Here is a 19483-nt window from a genome sequence, read left to right on the forward strand (position 1 = left end):
GAAGTGAAACTTAGTTTATTTCAGCAAAACACTGATTGTTATATATGACTACTAGCCATAAGTTAGGGTGAAGATTTGAAAGAGTACGGTCTAGTGCTGTTGGGCACAATTTCTAGCTTGCGCTATGCAGGATTCTTAGGAGGGGAGTTTTGCATCATACAGAGCATTGAAATGGAGCCAGTTTGCCAAAACATAATGGTCGCTTTTTATCATGATGGATTGATATTTGTGTGACCCATCACGTTTTGAGTCTTCTGAGTTAGTATGGCTGCCACACTTGAAGTCACATTTGTGCCACAGATAGAAAATGTTTTGTCTGTTAGTAGAATATATAACATATTGTAATAGAATCATGAAGTTTCTGGCTCGCAATTACTGTTGAGACTTGGTGCACTCTTGTTTTGTATGTTCAGGTAACAATTGAGTTTTTGTCAGTACGGAGTAAACACAACAATTTTGACCTTGTTTTGTGGGATCTTGTTTTCGTTTTTAAGTTTGGTAGACAGAGATTGTCATCATGTTATCTTGCTTTCTCTGTAGAGACTTCTGCCTGGGTAATCTCCAGTTAAATCATAGGTAGGTAAAGGCAGTCAGAAGAGTCTAAGCTGACTTCTGCCTTGAGTTCCCTGGGGAGAGGGATCCACACTTGGGAAGTAGAAAAGACTGGTAAAGTCTCCCTCGCTCATAATAAGGCTTGTTCAAACACAGTTTACACTACCATGATTTATACGATTCAGTGTGAATATTTTTCTTGTAATGTGTTGAGGGTTGTGTTTATATGGCTGCACACTGTAATGCTTGGGTGCATGCAGTGGTACTCTGTCAGCAGAAGCCCAAAGGCAGGGTAGGCTTATCACTATAACCACAGCTGCCATTCAGCAAGATTGTTGGATGTTTCTGCGTGATCTCCTGCGGTGTATTGTAAGATAGCAGTTTGAAAGTCTTGGGGGAGAGTGGGTGGTTTTTATACAACTTATATATTCATCACTCCTTGCTGTCCATACAGTACATCTCAGTGTAACTCTAGTAATACAGAGCTGTGCCAGAAAGAAATCAGCCTAAAACAACAAACAAAAAAAATGTGGTTGGTTTCTGTTGAGGCTTACTGATGGCATACAGAAGCATATGCACATGTGCATGCTCTCTACCTACAGAATTAAAGAAGGGTTGTGACTTGTGCAACCCTTGTTTAGACAGATTTAAGTGGAACTAGTGTAAAAAGAGTCTTTCTGTTGGGGAAGTTGGTATCTTGGGAAGATCATGATCTTGAAGTGGGATTTGTAACATCCACAAGTCTCTGGTATCCCGTCCCTCCTGACTGTCAGTTTTTGTGCAGGAGCTGTGTATCCTGCCTTGTGCCAGTAGAGGCCACAGTCACTACAGCTGCTGAGTAGTCAGTAGCCTCAGCATTTTCGCTTCCTCAAGACCAGCCTGGGAGAGATGAATTTTTGGCAAGTTGCTGTACAAGGAATAGACTGGGTCACTGAGACAGTTCTAGAGGAAGCCAGAGGGATAAAATCAGGGTGCAGGGGAGCTGAGGGAACTTGGAGAGACTGTAAGTTAACAAAAGGACAGGAACATTTTGGGGAAGGGTGAGAGAGGAAGAAATAAGAAGTGAAACAGTAAAGACAAAGAGGAAGAACAGTGCCAAGAGGGCTGGGCCTTGAAACTGCTGCATGATGGGAGAAGTCTCTATCTGGAAAGAGCCAACCTGGGCTTGGTCTTGTCCGCAAATATTTTTCACACAGTGCTGATTGCGGCATGCTTCCTCTTTCAAACTGCAACTGGAGTCTTGATTCAGTTAAGACACAGAGGAACTGATCCAGGGAGAGAGACGCTGAGGCATGGGATGACATGGAGACACAACCATTTTGGACCTGAAGATCAGATAGTGCTTGTGGTGTCCCTCTGTGCTGCTCCCAGCCTTTGGATAAAAGGACAACTCATGCCAGTGAAATAAGTCAGATGCGCTTTCTGAACTGTTACTAGAGTGTGCCTTTTGGAAGGAATTTGTATGCCTTGTTCTATCGAAGGGTATGTTATAATTTTGAGTTTATAAAGGTAGATAGGTTGAAATCAATGAATGATTGTTTCCATTGCAAAATTTTAACAAATTTCAGCTCTCCTAACTGTGTCTCTTCATAATGCTGACTTCACAATCTTCAGAGAGTCTGGTAGCTGTACTGATTGCTGATCATATATTTCCTGCTGCAAGGAAAATACTGGTGACCAGGAGGTCATACTGGGAACGTTACCATTGAAGGCAGAGTTTTATACTTCAAAGAGGATGAAAATGCCAGAAGTTAATTATTGCTTAAATTCTCTTGTAAATGGGGAAGGGTATTACATAAATAATTTCAAAGGAATGTTCAGCCTTTCAGTTCCATGTATTCACTGAGTACTGCTACTGAATTCGGTGCTGATAGTTGACTTTTTTTTAATTTAGGAAATAATCTTCCATGAAAGTGCATGTTAAAAATAGGCTAGGGTAAGTCGGAGAGGGACTTCGGAGAAAGGAGGTAAGTCATGGAGGATCTGGTGACAACAGCAGGACAGTGGGATGGAGATATTTTTAAATGGGAAGATATAATTGATTCACCCTTCCCTCGCTATCTTTTAATTAGGATTTATGTATGGGAGCAAATGTACTGAGCTGTGCCGTATGCTAGAAAGTCCTGGCTGTGCTGCTTAGTGTGTCCCCTCAAAACAAAAACAAAACCTGGTTACTTTTGTGGCTTATTTACTAATTTTTCTCACAAGCACTGTAATAATTTCCTGAACCTGGAACCGTGATAGGTGGAGTAGGGAATTGCTTCCTTATGATGCAGCTTATTACTTTGTTACACTTTTTGTAAGTCACGTGACAATATAGACCATCATACAAAAGGCAGTACTTTTCCTGGAACTTTAGAGACTATGGCTGTCTCACTTTTTTCGGAGTTGTTCCAGCAGTCCTCCAGCCTGTCTTCCCATGTAAGTGTTGTAAAATTATTATTATTATAAAACAGTTTGCTTGTTGTAGCAGTTGTTTTTTTAGTTTAGTAAAGTGGGAGAAAAAGGCAGAAGCAATTAACCATTGTTTTATTGTGCTCCCTGTATTTACAGACAGGCTTAAATATAGTGTGTAGGTAGCACATCCGTTCTAATTGTAATAATTTTCTGGGTTTGAAACTTACAGTCTTTGAGATATAAAAATTAAAATTCCCTTTACCAGAAAGATTTACTTTTATAAGCACATGCCTTGTATCTTAAACAAAACGCACGATTTATGTGAGAAAGAAGATAACTTCGTAACTAGCTACCAAGAAAGTATTCTTCTCTTTCCTATGTGGATATAAAAATATACAGTCAGATCTGAGATCATTGAATCGTGAGGTTAAGCACATATGATTCATTCAGATACTAGTGGTTTTGTGGTGATATGGGCAGAATGGTATGGATTCTAGTCTGTTTAAAAGTTCAGTTTGAACGGGTTTAAAGAAAACAGTATTTGGGGGCAGAGCATGAATCGTATATGTTGTGTCACAACACGTTTTGCTGTTTTTTCAGGTTTTTTGATAGATAAAGGTTTAAGATCCAGTTGTATGTTCACTCTTGCTAACTAACAGAATGCTGACCAAGACCATGCCACAGAAAGCTGCTTTGTTGTAGAGTGGTCCTTGGAGGAGAGGGGAGTACAATTGTCTGCTAATTTTTTTTTTTTATATTTACGGTAGTACTGATTCAGTTAGTCTGCTGGGCTACCTTGGAGTTATTAGCCCTGGTATTGAAACATTTGCATTAGCAGTAACATTAAAATGGATTGACTAATATGCCGGTGGCATAGGAATAGGAAGTTTTGATTTGCTGTTGTCAACTTTTCTGTCTCCCAGTGAGTTCAATGGGACAAGAGACCTCTACTGAATGCATTTCTATAGAGTTTCTCTTCAGAGATTCCTAGGTGTCTTAGATCTAAGGCAGAGAGAATAAAGTGCCAAATGGTTCTCTTACCGGACAGGCAGTGGAGGCAGGTCTTTTAAGTGTCAGGGTGAGATAGTTGGAAGGCTTGCAATTGGTATTTTCTAACTTTCTCTTGTGCTCAAAAGTTGGATCCATAAGCCAAGTTTAATATTTCTAAAGCTGATGGAGGAAGTGGTGGAGAAGGAAGGTGTTACTTGATGCTCAGTGAAACAGAACTAGTTTGGCAAGAAGTCTCCTGGCCTTGTTAAAAAAACCCAATCAAACAAAAAAACAAAAACAAAAAACCCCAACCAAAACAGCAGCAGCCTGCCCGGATTGTACATCCCTACTTCCTGCTGTCTAGACACACCATAGGAAGCAAGAATGATCTGTGACTTTCTCTGTCAATTTCACTTAGTACGGTTTCTTTTATATTCCTTGTTAAGTCGAGAGAACCGAAAGAGCTAAGCATCAAAGCTGTGATAGTAAGACAGCCTCTCTCTACTGAAGTACGTGTGATTGCATGTGTTTATTTTGGGCTGTTCTATATGATGTGATACCTTTTATAATCATGTTGTTGCACTACTGTTACTGACAAATTAAATCAACCTCTGTTTGTGTTTAGATCCAAATCCTGATGTGAAATGAGTACAGACTTCCGCAAACGCCTTTTTGACATTTCTGAAGCTTTGGTCACAGATGAACTGGAGGCTCTGAAGTTCCTCAGCCGGGAGCACATCCCCATGAGGAAGCTGGAAGCCATCCAGGAGCCCAAGGCCTTCTTCGAAGCACTGCAGGAGAAAGACATGATTGAGGGGGGGAACCTGTCCTTTCTGAAGGAGCTGCTCTACCGGATCAATCGGATCGACCTCCTGGCTGCCCACCTGGGCTCCAGCCGAGAGGAGATGGAGAGAGACCTTCAGATCCCAGGCAGGGCAAAGGTATCAGCCTACAGGTAAGCACAGAAGTAGTAAACATTTGCATGCAAAATGTACAACAGTTCTGTTCTGTACTGTCTTGTTTTCTGTCTGCACTGTTTTCTTACGAATACACAGCATAATTGTATTTATTACAGCATGACTACTTGCCATTGTGAGTTTTACATTTTGGAGTTCAAATGTGTAATTGTGATGTTTACTTCTCATAACTTTCTTAATCAGTCTTTCTCTATTCTTTATTGCCAGGCAACTACTATATGGAATTGCAGAGGACTTGACTCCAGAAGATGTCAAGAACGTGAAGTTCCTGCTCCAAAAACAAATACCAAAGAACAAGCTCCAGGATAATGCTGTATGCAAAGTGATCTTGATAAGTTTCTTGCAAGGCTAGTTCAGAGTCTGCTTGTTCTTGTAAGAAGGGAGGAAAGAGAAAGCTGTCTGCTCTCACTAAAATCTGTTGTTGAAAGAATCGTGATGTTAGCTGATAGCTGCTGTGTGAAAGAATGGACCCTTTTTTTCTCATTTGTACCTTTTCTCTGCCTTTTTTTGCTCTCCTGTTCCTATTTTCCCTCCGCCACCTGTCTCGCTAACCTTTTCTTCTTGCAAAATCCATCATGCTCTTCCTTTCATCTTTGCTTGGCATTTTTAAGACATTTGTACCTATGCCATATCTAGGAAGAGTGATGTTTGCTGGAGAAAAAACAATGTTCTAGAGACAAAATCAAGTTCTAATGTGAGTTCAACCACAAATTTTTGTGTGTCATTAGGTACATTTTCTTCTTTATTGTAATTTGGGGTAACAGCATTTTGTTAACTCTCCCACAAAAGTATTAAGAGGTTTGATGAGCTAGTTTAATACTTGTAAATAATGAACAGTGTTATAAAAATGCTTGGTATTATTAAGAAGCTTCCTTAAAAGTCCTATTTGTGTGTGGCACCTATAGGAAAATTAGCAGATTTACCTCCAACTTGGTGGACTGTTGAGCTTTAAAAAACAAAATTGGCCTTGAACACCTTTTCTGTAATAGAAAATGTAAAATAGCACAGCTAAATGACTTAACAGCACTTCATCTGAACACAGAGGCACAACAGGATGCCATGTTGTTATCCACATCAGTGCTTTGCACTGCTGAAACGAAGCAGGATAACTTAGCCATAAGCAATTTCTAATGATCCTTTCTTAACCTCAGTGATGTGTTTCTTCAGTTGCATTGCATCCTGACTCTTGCTTTAATGAGGTTTGGAGGAAAAAGAAATTGGTCTTTAGCTGGTCAGTCTCTGGGAATGAGGATGTTGTCTTCCACTCTGTCCAGAAGTGCCTGATACTGCAGTTATTGAAGGTCACTCTATGAGTTTGGGTTATGTGTTTTTGTTTTACTAGTCAATGTTGAAGGTCTTACTGGAAATGGAAAGAAATGGGATAATTAAAGAAGATGACCTGGCAATGCTGAAAGATATATTAAAGGGATTTAGAGCTGATGTAAAGAAAAAAATTGATCTCTATGAAGAAAAAAAAAAAGGTAAATTATTTAATCTGCTGTTTTAAGAGTAGAGCTGGGTTTTTTGTGATTTTTGTGGCTCCATCCTTGGCAGCTTAGGAGTAAGAGAGAGACCTTACAGTATCCTAGGGTAGGCAGAGCGGTTCTTGGTACCTGTGGTTTCTGAAGTTTTCTGCTACTTCATTATCCCATCATACGTTCTTGTATCTCTCCTTGAAATATGTTCTGTGCCTTGTAAATGGTCTGCTTCTCCCTCCTCTTTGCCTTAAATGCAATTTTTCTCTTCAGGAAACAGTGCAGTGCTGGTTTTGGACCAGGATAGCTTTTCGGTCACTGAAAGAGACTGGAAGTGACACAGTTGCCTTGGGGAAACTTGTATTGGGAGACTGTCAGCATTATTTTCTGTTAGCCAGGCTGTTTGCTCTTAGTCAAAGGAAAAGTCTCTGGAGACCAGGTACTTGGCTAAAGCGTAACCATTAGCTTTCTGTACCAGATGTGAAATTTCAAGGACTTCAGTATATCTGGGCTGTTGCAGCTGAGGTGGTGACTTGTGACCCTGCGATACAGGATGTGTCAACCAACAACAACTGAGACCTATTAAATTTTTCCCCAGAACCTCCTTTTGGATGACTCGGGATGTGTGTTTCCTTAGACACATCTATACAGCCCATGCAGTTCCCTGCAGATACTGACTAGTTTCCCCAACATGTCTTTGTGCTGCTGACCTGTGCTTGTATATCTGAAAGAGCAGAAGAAATGGCCATGGGTGGCTAGTGTAAGCAAGCCCTGTGTCAGGGGAATGGCTTTTTAGTAGTATTGTTATTATTTTGTCCCCCTTGATAAGCAGAAAAAGTCTTATAGATCTTGTTGTTCTGACAATTAAATTCCATTTAAACACATCTGTGTAACTTGTAAAAGGGGTACTATGATTTATTTCCTTGGGTAGAGTCATGGGTTTGACAACTTCTTCACTTATTTCAGGCAGTTGTATTCAAAGAAGTGTTTTGTTGCTTTGAGGAGATCTTCCATTATGCTGGTATTCTGCATCCTTGGTGTGTCCACCCAAACAGTAAAGTTCTCTGGAGAAGAGACAATGGCCTCAGAAATAAACGAACTAACTGTATTGTACCACTGTATAAAAATGGGCCTCCTCTTTCACTTATGTATCCCATAGTGGAGATGCTAGTGAATGGCTTGCCTGGGGTGACTACTCACATTCAGCCTTTTATTATCTGGATCTTGCTACCAGTATAAGAGCAGAGAAGAAATGGAGCACAGCCCTGCATAGCTTCAATAACCAGCAGTCTGTGAAACTGGAACCCTGCTTGGCCCAGCTCTACAAAATGATGGTGTCTCAGTGATGTGGAAACCACCCTCCATCCCACTCCTTGCACTGGTTTTTTGAGTCTTGAAATATGCACAGTGGAAGATTTATCCTTTTAGTCCTAAAATGTTCTGTTTATCTTCTCCCTCTTAGAAAATGATTCTAAGGAAAAACTCCACTATCCAGTCTCTGTGTCTGTGCATCAAGCAGGACAAGGAGCAGAGGGGAAGACACCACACCGGGTGAGAAATACCTCAAGATTACCTTTAAAGTATTTATCCAAGTCCTGGGAGGGGGAGCATAAATTCTTAAGACTAAGCAGGTGGAAGAGCTGAAAGGGAGGGGTTCTGGCTTTATATGTAGGCCTTGGAACAATTCCTATTTTCAAAACAAGACCAAGCCTTGTTTCTTTGGGAGGACCTGGCTGTCAGCAACCTTTTAGGCAAGAAATGAAGGAGTAGCTGTTGTGCGAAGAAAACCAATCTTAATGATAATGGAGACTGGGACATTAAAGTCCTGGCCGGGATACTCCTGGACAGATGGGAAGGGAACAACAGAATCTGCTACCTCACTAGAAACCCACAAGTACTCTCAGAGGGAATGGTAGGGTGCAGGAACTTTTTCCTCTGCACATGCAAATTTGTGTTTCTGGATACTCACTTTCTCCCATGCCAAAATCATACCGTAACCACAGAGGGAGAGGGGGAGGGATTCAGGGAGACAAGGCAGATTCCTCTGTAGCTGGCTTGTATTCTTAGGCTTTTCCTTTCTTGTATCTTGGCCCTCATGATTTTTTTGTGCTTGGACATGTAGGACCAACAACCTGTGTATAGCATATTTCTCTTTTGGATGCTTGGCACTGCTTTCTTATCTGCTTTCTTTGTTCCTACAGCTTGTGGAATCATATAAGATGAAAAATAACCCCCATGGTTACTGTGTCATTCTTAACAACTACATTTTTAAAAATCCGTTTGAAGCCAGAAAAGGAACAGTGAAAGATGGAGGTAAGTACTTTTTAAATCCAATTACTGGTTTGTTTTTTTCTCTGATAATTCTCTGAAGGAATTATCTAATCTTTCGTGTGAAGAAGAATCATATCCACTGAGCTCCTTTGCCTTCAGAGTAACTGGAATGACAGTCACTGTAGAAATTGGAAATACGCCACTTCCAACAGTATAGCTGATGGCTTAAAGAAGGAACTGCTTTCTGTTCTAGGTAAAAAGCATCGTCTTAATTGGTCATATGTACCAAATAGTGAAGGAGAGATTACTATTCCACCTTTTCACTTTTTGATTATTTTTAATTCTTAGCTATCATGGAGTAATATTTTTAAGTCCTTAAATTCTATTTAATGCTCAAATAACTGCTTCTGCTTTAAAATTTTCCTTAAAGCCTGTCTTCCTGCAAGAGTCACATTTAAGATAAACAAGAGTTTATCTTAAAAAAGTAAAATCTATTTCATGAAAGCACACATCACTAATATTTTAACTCCCCTCAGCCTGTCTACAGGCTGCTTGCTTCCCAGCTACTTTCTCACTGCCCACACAACAATTAAGTCAACATTTGCTGAGAAATCTGCATAGCATTTGTTAGCAGGTTACCCTGCCTTCCTTCTTGCTGCATTGATCATTCTCACAGAATGAGGGACCTACTTCATTTAAGAGTGGTAGAATTTGTCATTCTAAAGAGGTACCTCTTTAACTTGCTAAGTGTTGTTCTCACGCATCTGAGATTACTATGCAATGCACAGTTAAAGCTTGCTTTAATACAGTAAGCTTCACAAATTTGTACCAATTAATCAGATAATCTGAAACCTGTTTTTGTTTTAGATGTTTTTGTTTTTGTGTGATGCTTAACCCAGTTGTGTTTAAAAAAAATAAAATTAGGCATTTGGTTTTTTCTAATTAGATTTGGCAGGCTAAGAGTCAGTCAGGTGAGACTGACTTATTGGTGGGATCTGAACACTTCTGCTAGTATCTGTTCTACCACACAGACACTGATGTTTCAACATCTTCCTTGTCACTGTTTATGTTTAATAAGTGCCTTCTGACTTTTTTCCCCAGAGGCTGTGAAGAGGGTCTTTAAGTGGCTTCAGTTTGAGACAGTGGAGCACATGGATCTAGAAGCAAAGCAAATGTATGCGAAAGTTAAAGAATACAGCAAAAAAGATCATAGTAACATGGACTGTTTTGTTTGCTTCATTTTTTCCCATGGTGAAAAAGACAAAATAAAAGGCATTGATCATGAGTTTGTAAATATTAAAGACTTACTCTCCTGCTTCAGTGGATCTAATTGTCCTTCTCTTGCTGGCAAACCCAAGCTGTTTTTCATCCAGGCTTGCCAAGGCTCTGTAGGTCATCCAGCTGTCACAGTAAAAGAAGACTTTGCTGGCCATCTTGAGAAGGATGCTACCCCTCTGACTTCCATTCCTGATCAGGCTGATATTCTGGTTGGCATGGCTACAGTGGAAGACTATGAGTGCTACCGCTGTGCAGAGACTGGCAGTGTTTACGTTCAATGCCTCTGTGACAAGATGGAGTTGCTTTGCCCACTGTAAGTACTATTTTTAATCCATGTACATTTGGGGTATTGCAGACATACATACTTAAGCATGCTGTGCTGATACATCAGAGTTTTGCGTTTGTGCTATATGCTTTTCATCTGCAGGACAGTGCAGAACAGTAATTTTGGCCATTGTCAGTCTTCTACAGGTGAACCAAAGTACAAGTGACTTCCCCTAGTTTGCCTGTGACAGAACCAGGGTTGTAATACTGGAAAATTACATACAAACAAGTGTGTGTATGTCTGTGCATGTTTTTTAACATTTTTTGACTGATAAATGATTTTTCTTCCAGTGACACCTGATGAGAGGCAAATTTGTTGAGTGATTCTTTAGTCATAATTTTCATTGTTGCCTCCCTCCCATCCCCATCATAAACTTGATTTAGAAAATAGAATTTCTCTTCAGACATCACTTTCTTATGGTGTCCAGAAGAGGGCTTGGAGAATGCATAGGTTTGGTTCTGTTTCATCTTAGTGCACTCTTCTATAACCAAAGTAGGGGACTGTGTTTGGTGGTAAAGCAATGCTACACGGAGGTTGCTTTTATTCCCCTAAACACACTGAATTCTGTGGTTACACAATGGAATGTGCAATTTCAGTGACAGGCAGGGTGAGGGGAAGATACTAGCCTTCCCTGAGATACTACTTTATTGGAGCAAACATAGATCAGCTTCTTGGCCTAGCTGCAAGTACCATGTATTTCAGTGTAACTTTTCTTCATCTTTGTTCAAGCCACAAGGATCTCATAACCATCCTGACAGAAGTGAACAAGGAGGTGGGAGGAAGAGTATTAAATGGATGGAAGCAGATGCCAAAGATAACATCAACTCTACGGAAACAATTGATCTTCCAAATTCCACAATGTCCGTCAACTGAGAAGTAGAAAAATAAGAATACACTCAGTTAGGAATCACATCTGGTATGGGCTTCCACAGGGAAGAGAATTTGCAAGAGAAGTTATCTGGATCTGTGTAGTTAGCCCCAGTCCTTCAAGGGGCCATGGGACCTAAATTTTCCAATTATGTCCTGGTTTTGGCTGGGATAGAGTTAATTTTCTTCCTAGTAGCTGGTATAGTGCTGTGTGTTGGATTTTAGTATGAGAATGATATTGATAACATTCTGATGTTTTGGCTGGTGCTAAGTGGTGTTTACACTGGTCAAGGACTTTCCAGCTTCCCCTGCTCTGCCAGGTGCACAAGAACTGGGAGGGGGCACAGCCAGGACAGCTGACCCAAACTGGCCAAAGGGCTATTCCATACCATATGGCACCATGCTCAGCATAGAAACTGGGGGAGCTGGCCGGGGGGCAGCAATCCCCAGGGGGTCACTCTCCTGTTGTTTTCCTTCTCATTACAATTTTTTCTTATTATTTTGTTGCAATTATTAAACTGTTCTTATCTCAACCCACAAGTTTTCTTACTTTTGCTCTTCCGATTCTCTCCCCCATCCCACTTGGCGGGGAGGGTGAGTGAGCGGCTGTGTGGTACTTAATTACTGACTGGGGCTAAACCACAACAGTCCTTTTTGGCGCCTAACGTGGGGCCTGAAAGGTTTGAGATAATAACAGATTAACCAGAACGTATTAAGGAATTTAGATTTGTTTGTAGTTGCGGGCCACGATATTGATTCATCTGTTCTCAATATTGGTTTACCTGATCTGCACAATGCTCATTTTTTTGCTGTACATGTTAAAGATCGGTGTTGGTTTTTGCAGTTTGCTGTGCTCTGCTATGATTAGTGATGTTTTGCCTGCGAGATTTGTTATTAAACCAGTGACCTTGGGTTTATTTTGGTATCTAAGTGCTGTACTGAAACCATTACTATATGTCGGGTACCACCTTATGGAGACAATTAGCAATTATACTACTTCCTCTGAGAGGTTTTTTATGGAGGAAATACAAAATGGCACCTTCGCTACTTTCTTCTACAATATTTCCTCCTTTGTTACAATAACTTTTCAGTATCTTGAACATCCTTGGGTAGTTAAGATACATCTATTGGTATTGCTGGTGAATATTGTTTCAATTTTGTTTAAGATTAGTAAACAATTTAAGAATATCATCCAGAGATCTGCCCCAAGGCCGGATAGTTATGAGTGGCAGGGTGTGTGGGATAGCATGGGCAAATACCTAGGACGGTGGCCACCTTCAATGTTTTGGAACTTCACCCCTGAACAAGTGCAGAATCCTGAAAAATTAGTAGAGTAATTGGAAAAAGTATGTTGTCACCCTGACAGTTCTAAGGAGATATGAATCACTGCAATGTGCTGAGGCCTGGCCCATGCCTACCGAGCCCTGTTCAACACTATTCAGAACCCTCAAGGATCTGGTGACAAAACGACAGGCACTGTGGCTACTCTGGGCCCCCCTGCGACAGGCACTGCAGCTACCCCGGACCCCTCTGCGACAGGCACTGTGGCTATTCCAGCCCCCTCTGCAACAGGCACTGTGGTCACTCCAGCCCTTCTGCGACAGATAATGCGGTTCAACCAGGGAGCCAACCCATATCAGTATCAGTTGCCCCTGAAGAAATCCTGGAAGTGAAAGTCGGCTTGTTTAGAAAGGAAAGATGAAAGAGCAGTGCCATCACAAGGAGAGGAAGAGGAAGAACTTGTGGATGACTGGAAGAAGGGAAACATTGTGCCCATCTTTAAAAAGGGTAGAAAGGATGACCCTGGGAACTACCAACCTGTCAGCCTCACTTCTGTGCCTGTGAAGATCATGGAACAGATCCTCCTAGAAGCTACGCTAGAGCACGTGGAGGACAGGGAGGTGATTCGAGACAGCCAACATGGCTTTACCAAAGGCAAGTCCTGCCTGACCAACCTAGTGGCTTTCTACGAGGGAGTTACCACATCAGTGGACAAGGGAAAAGCAATGGATGTCATCTATCTGGACTTCTGTAAAGCCTTTGACATGGTCCCCCACAACATCCTTCTCTCTAAATTGGAGAGATATGGATTTGATGGGTGGACTGTTCAGTGGATAAGGAATTGGTTGGATGGTCACATCCAGAGGGTAGTGGTCAACGGCTCAATGTCCAGATGGAGATCAGTGATGAGTGGTGTCCTTCAGGGGTCCATACTGGGACCAGTGCTGTTCAACATTTTCATCAGTGACATTGACAGCGAGATTGAGTGCACCCTCAGCAAGTTTGCAGATGACACCAAGCTGAGGGGTGCAGTCGACACGCCAGAAGGATGGGATGTCATCCAGAGGGACCTGGACAAGCTGGAGAAGTGGGCTTGTGTGAACCTCATGAGGTTCAACAAGGCCAAGTGCAGGGTCCTACACCTGGGTCGGGGCAATCCTCAGTTTCAATACAGGCTGGGGGATGATGTGATCGAGAGCAGCCCTGCAGAAAAGGACTTGGGGGTACTGACGGATGAAAAGCTGGACATGAGCCAACAATGTGTGCTCACAGCCCAGAAGGCCAACCGTATCCTGGGCTGCATCAAAAGAAGCGTGGCCAGCAGGTTGAGGGAGGTGATTCTGCCACTCTATTCTGCTCCGGTGAGACCTCGCCTGGAGTACTGTGTCCAGCTCTGGAGCCCTCAGCACAAGAAGGACATGGAGCTGTTGGAGCGGGTCCAGAGGAGGGCCACGAAAATGATCCGAGGGCTGGAGCACCTCTCCTACGAGGACAGGCTGAGAGAGTTGGGGTTGTTCAGCCTGGGGAAGAGAAGGCTGCGGGGAGACCTTATTGCAGCCTTCGAGTACTTAAAGAGGGCCTATAGGAAAGACAGGGACAGACTTTTTAGCAAGGCCTGTTGTGACAGGACAAGGAGCAATGGTTTTAAACTAAGGGAGGGCAGATTTAGACTGGATTTAAGAAAGAAATTTTTTACAATGAGGGTGGTGAAACACTGGAACAGGTTGCCCAGAGAGGTAGTGGAGGCCCCATCCCTGGAAACATTCAAGGTCAGGTTGGACAGGGCTCTGAGCAACCTGGTGTAGTTGAAGATGTCCCTGCTCTTGCAGGGGGGTTGGACTAGATGACCTGTAAAGGTCTCTTCCAATCCAAAGCATTCTATGATTCTATGATGAGACAGAAACTACCCGATCCCTATCCCTGAGTGAGCTGCGAGATATGCGAAAAGATTTCAGCTGTTGTCCAGGCGAGCACGTTGTCACCTGGCTGCTCCAATGCTGGGATAACAGAGCCAGTAGCCTGGAATTAGAGGGTAAGGAAGCCAAACAGCTGGGATTCCTTTCTAGGGAAGGGGGCATTGACAAAGCGATTGGAAAAGGGGCACCAGTCCTCAGTCTCTGGAGGCGACTCCTGTCAGCTATGAAGGAAAGATACCCCTTCAAGGAAGATGTTATATATCGGCCCGGGAAATGGACCACCATGGAGAAAGGTATCCAGTACCTGAGGGAATTAGCTGTGTTGGAGGTGATTTATGGTGACCTGGACAATGAGCAGTTACCCAAAGATCCGGATGAGGTCCAGTGCACACGACCCATGTGGCGGAAGTTGGTACGGAACGCACCACCATCGTGTGCCAACTCATTGGCAATACTGAACTGGAAAGATGGAGAGGGTCCAACAGTGCATGAAGTGGCTAGCCAGCTCTGGGAATATGAAGAAAGTATCTCTTCCTCCTTTGTCTTGGCTGTGGAGAAACTGTCCCAGGAGGTTGTCTCGTCCCACTCGGTGGGTTGTGAGATGGGTGAATCTTTTTGATTCCCCGATGGTTTGTGTACCAACAAAGGCCGATCTCTGCTCGGCAGAGCTGCGTGAAGGTGAATCATTGGCTGTCTCTGGAAGCTGTATAATTTTTCATGGAAAATAACATCCCTGTCCAGAAGGACCAAAAAAAGATGATTATGATAATACAAGTTTGGTTCTTTTCCTCCAAATATTTGGTTTGCTTTATGTTATTAATTTACTTGGCTAAACAGCACTGCTGTTTAGGTTTTTTAATAGTAAGGGTTCTAATTGTGGTTTTTCTCAGAGCTCTTAGGGGATAGTCTGTCTTGAGTGGCTGTCGACCGCTGGAAGGAAGGTCCCACTCCATTAGATCCACTACTCTGAGATGCCTTCTCCTCCTGGCAACTGACTCTAGCTCCTGTGGGCTCTTGTTTCTGTTGTAATAAATGCTCTTGGTTTTCACATCACCTTTGTTTGTGGTGTGTTTCTCTTTTGGATGAGCTGACTGAGGGACAGTCACCATGACGAACACTTACTTCAGCAGAAGTTCTTTTGCTCTTGTTGAAGTATTTGATGGCGGCCACTCCGAGAGGTAGCATATTGATATCGCTTCATTAGCAGCTGGAGAGATGGTAGGAAAGAGTACATTTAAGTTCAGGACTTTCATGATAATGGCAGCTGATGCCAGTGAGGCTGTTCTTACCTTGCATCCTCAGCAATGTATAGGTCGTGTGTGGGAGCTATATGGGATTCTAACAGCTACATTCCTTTTGAGTTTGTAACAAGGTAAAGGCTGGGTTTAAGACACTTTGTAACTTCTGCTTTTCTTAGCTTGTGTTTTTTGGAAATCCATGTCTAGCCATAAAGCAGGGGTTCTTTATTCAATCCTGCTTGTGTTCTTGAAGCAAAACTTTTTTTTTTCTAATTCCACACAATGTGTTGGTAGTTGCATTTTGCTCCCCTTAACCTTTTTCACCTTCCAAGAAAAAGGGAGAATGCCCATGCTTAGAATCACAGCTCTGTTCACACAGGTTTCCTAAATAATAAATAGACTTTACAAGCACTGTGTGAATAAAAGTGCTGTTTGTGGCAAAAGTTACCAGAAGGTGTTACCAGGTTCGATTCAGTTCTGTGGCTGACATTTGGTTAACCATTTAGGAAATGTGGCAACAATTTATTTACATTTTTATTATGTTTTCATAAATGAGACCCTGATACAAAGTTAGTAATTAGATTTGTGAATGTTGTTTTGTGATAAGGAAATAAAGCTTAAATGAAATAACTGCTTCCTCTGGGAGAAACTTGCTGGAAGGTGGCAGCTGCTCCAGTAGTGAAGTTGTGAATATACAGCATTTCTGGTTTTTCATATTTCTCTGTATCAGACTTCAATACTCTCAGACCAAGTTCTCTCAGATATTCCACATGAGGAGGAATTGGATATGAAATTTACTTTTTTAGTATATTTGGTGCTACATGGGATTTTGATTTAGTAGAGTGATACAGCAACATACTGAAATCACAACACAACCATAATTTAGCAATTGCAATATACAGTTGAATCACAATGCAAACGATTCTCATTACCCATCCCTGCATGCTCACCATCAATACATTGGGCATCCCCTGTCACGATGGAACATGTGGGTTGAAGTCAGCTCAGGCCTGTTGCTCTTTTCAAAGTTTAAATGTTTTATCGGTTGTCCAGTTTTATACTTTTATGTTGGGCTGGGCCATGAATTCGCACCCCCCATGCTGGTCTGGCTAGCTCAAGAAGACATTATTCTTTGCTCATTGTCCTGGGGAACCTGATGATTCACAGGTGCAGCTGACTTCCCTAAAACTAAGCTTACCGTCCAGTCTCCCTGAATTTGAGGTAACTTGAGCTTTCTTTATGATATATTCTTCCCTGAGATCATTGGGTTTTTGCCCTTCTCCTCCGAGCTGTCCTCCACTGGAGGGGGGTGTGCTGGTCAGTCACACCCTGTCATTAAATTGGCATGGTATTTTGTTCTACCTGTTAAAATCAGGCCACCTCCATAGCTAACCTTATTGCCTGCTGATGAAGACCTACTAGAAGGGAGAGAAAACCCCATCAAAATCCTCTAAAGGACTGCAGGAAGTAGCTATTCTGTGAATTTATATGTGGCTCATGCAGTCCTCAAGGAAGGAGAAAACACACTTTCAGTTTTATGGTTCTGAGCAACGCATGCTCACACACGCCTGTGGCAGGGTGGCTGATATGTTCTTGCAAGTATTTGTGGCCCTCCCACAGAACTGAATGGTAAGAAGGAAGTCGGATCTGCAGTTTTCTGTCACTGTTTTTCCTCCATAGCACAGCTTGGAGAATGGTGAGGGGCAATCACCTTTCCTCTCTGAAGGCCTTCAGCTATAGTTACTTTGCCCATCCTCCCTTTTCTTTGGCTCCTGGCTGGGAGGCCAAATGCTATAGCAAAACAATCCTGGCACTCAATTTTGTGTTTTGTTTTAAGCCAGCAGAAGCACTGCCACCAGAAAGTGGAGTCAGAAGGTTGGTAGGAAAGCAAAGTTGGTGAGTTGAAGTCCTACAGGCTTAAGCTGAAAGCAGGCAAGATCAGAGTGATGCTCTTTGAAAAGGGAAGTGCATAGAGGAGTCGGGGAGGTTAGCTGCAGAGGCAGAAATAGTGTTATTCAGTGGCATGAATCCCTGCCCAGTCATTTGCATCTTGCTACCTATTCGTTCAGTGTAACATCAGTTTCCCAGAGGGCTGTTTATGCACACCTTCCGTGGGAAGTTTGTCATTCTCTCCACCGTAATGGTTTTAGGGTGACTTGTTGATGTGCTGCTCTTGGGATGTGTTAGTGGTACCTGTGAGGAGCCTGCCCGTGTTCAGATTGCTGCCAGCTTCTCCCATTGCACGGGCTGCTGTAAGTATGTGTTTTCCCACCACCTATATAAGGGTTCACTCTTAGTTCTCAAAGTGTTGCAAAATTCAGGTACTGCGGAGTTTTGATTAATTGAACTGTTGGCTATGTCTGTGAGATCTCCTGCAGGAATCTTGAAGCCCAGAGAGAAGTGGAAACAAAATACCCACCATTTAGGAGACTCAGCTGTGCAGCAGGGAGTCCAGAGCTAGATTTTTCTCAGGGGATGTTGGGTGTTCAGCCCTTGCTGGTTACCCTTTTTATTCTGACCCCTAACTAACATGAGCACATTCTCTCTGAAATTATTCAGGTCTGCCTCTTTTCAACTAGAGATGTGTCAAATTATGAACAGAGAATGGCATGTTTAATCTGCAATGACTTCTGTGCAATGCACTAAAAAATATAGTTGAGATCTTTGGGAATTCCCAGATACTCATTTCTGTGTGTCCTTTCTGTAATTGTGCCTTCACTTATCACTGTATCTGTTCTGTTACTGACAGCCACAGGAATTCCCCAGGCCCCAAACGTGGCTGGCTTTTGTGGGTGCCAACTGTAAGGCATTTCTAGCTAGGTGGAGTGTTATTCTGGACATGTCTTCTGAACTTGGCCTAGGTCTTTTACATTAGTTCTATATTTGCGTAGCCACTTTGTGTTAAGGCCTGATTTGTCTAGTGCAAAGAGAAGGATCCATACCTCCTTCAGTGTATTTACTAGGAAGAGCTTGTTTTAACATGGCTTGAGGGCATGTTAGCTCATGGGCTGTTAAAAAGTGTCTTGCCGTATTTGGATACTTCCACCTTTGACCCAACTTGCCACACATGCAGTAATCAAATACCTTGCGTAGGGTTTTGAACATTGATAAGCCACTTCTATGATAACAACGTAAAGATTTCTGCTTAATATATTGTCAAACTGTTTTTTCCTGGGTTTTTGGGGGAAGGGACTCTGGTTTTAAATCAGTGCTTAGCGAGAACACTGCTTCTTTATTCGGAGAGTGTGGATGCTCTGAGGGTGGCTCTCCTGCACAAGGGGAGCACGAAGGTGTTAATGTTCATTTTCAGAAGGATGAAATGCCAACTGGTAAAATCTCTTCCCTCCTCCCTCCTGTTGTTGTGAAATACCATCTATCGAGAGTGCTGCACCAGAAGGTGTGTCAGAGGTGGTGCACTGTCCCAGGGTCTTGCGCCATCGCGCAGTGCTCCTGCGAGCCTGCTCCTGTTGCTAGAAGGGTCCTCAGTAAGTCTGGAGGGGTGGGAAGGGGGGCCGGTTCCACGACTGGTGGCTGTTAGGGTACAGGGCCCAACAGCTGCATTGGGTGTGCTGCATTGCCTGCCAGCAGCCCCAGAAGGCTCGCAAGGAGGAAGTCGCGTCAGTGGGGTTATGACCTTCTTTTTGTTTGTATTAAAATGGCAATGAATTGTGAGTGCCTTTAAACTAGAGAGAGGTAATTGCAGGAAAAGCCCGGGCAGAGGGAGACCTTTAGATCTGTGCTAGCAGGTTCGGTTTTCTCAAGCATGGGCTCCAGAATAGTCAGTGCTTCATAACTGTGAACGGAGGGGGCCTAAAATGCGCCTGAGAGAAGTCCTCTCTGCCAGACGCGCAGTTTTTAACTGACGTTGTGGGTGTTTGCGGTTGGTTTGTTTCGAAGTTAGAAATCCAGAAGGAAC

At 42.7% G+C, this 19483-nt stretch overlaps 1 protein-coding gene across 4 annotated transcripts; it reads left to right on the top strand.

The window, feature by feature from the left end:
• Positions 1-31: 31 nt before the first annotated feature.
• Positions 32-11521, top strand: CASP8 (caspase 8). Of its 4 annotated transcripts, none has more exons than XM_075512373.1 (9): positions 32-2034; positions 2953-2973; positions 4565-4894; positions 5124-5229; positions 6259-6397; positions 7854-7942; positions 8593-8704; positions 9764-10253; positions 10995-11521. In XM_075512373.1, exons 3-9 carry the CDS (start codon positions 4584-4586, stop codon positions 11143-11145), a joined length of 1398 nt encoding a protein of 465 aa, XP_075368488.1. In that variant the 5' UTR covers positions 32-2034; positions 2953-2973; positions 4565-4583; the 3' UTR covers positions 11146-11521. The 4 variants fall into 4 exon arrangements, with proteins under 4 accessions (XP_075368488.1, XP_075368485.1, XP_075368484.1 ...); XM_075512370.1 differs by having other exon boundaries at positions 32-2032; positions 2937-2973; XM_075512369.1 differs by lacking the exon at positions 2953-2973.
• Positions 11522-19483: the final 7962 nt, after the last annotated feature.

The sequence above is a fragment of the Mycteria americana genome, chromosome 9 (assembly GCF_035582795.1).
Source record: "Mycteria americana isolate JAX WOST 10 ecotype Jacksonville Zoo and Gardens chromosome 9, USCA_MyAme_1.0, whole genome shotgun sequence".
Lineage (NCBI taxonomy): Eukaryota > Metazoa > Chordata > Aves > Ciconiiformes > Ciconiidae > Mycteria > Mycteria americana.

Coding starts and splice junctions, on each gene's coding strand:
- CASP8 (XM_075512373.1), top strand. CDS start 4,584: ATGAGTACAGACTTCCGCAAACGCCTTTTTGACATTTCTGAAGCTTTG. Junction 5,230..6,258: donor ACAAGCTCCAGGATAATGCT/GTATGCAAAGTG, acceptor TTGTTTTACTAG/TCAATGTTGAAGGTCTTACT. Junction 7,943..8,592: donor AGGGGAAGACACCACACCGG/GTGAGAAATACC, acceptor TTGTTCCTACAG/CTTGTGGAATCATATAAGAT.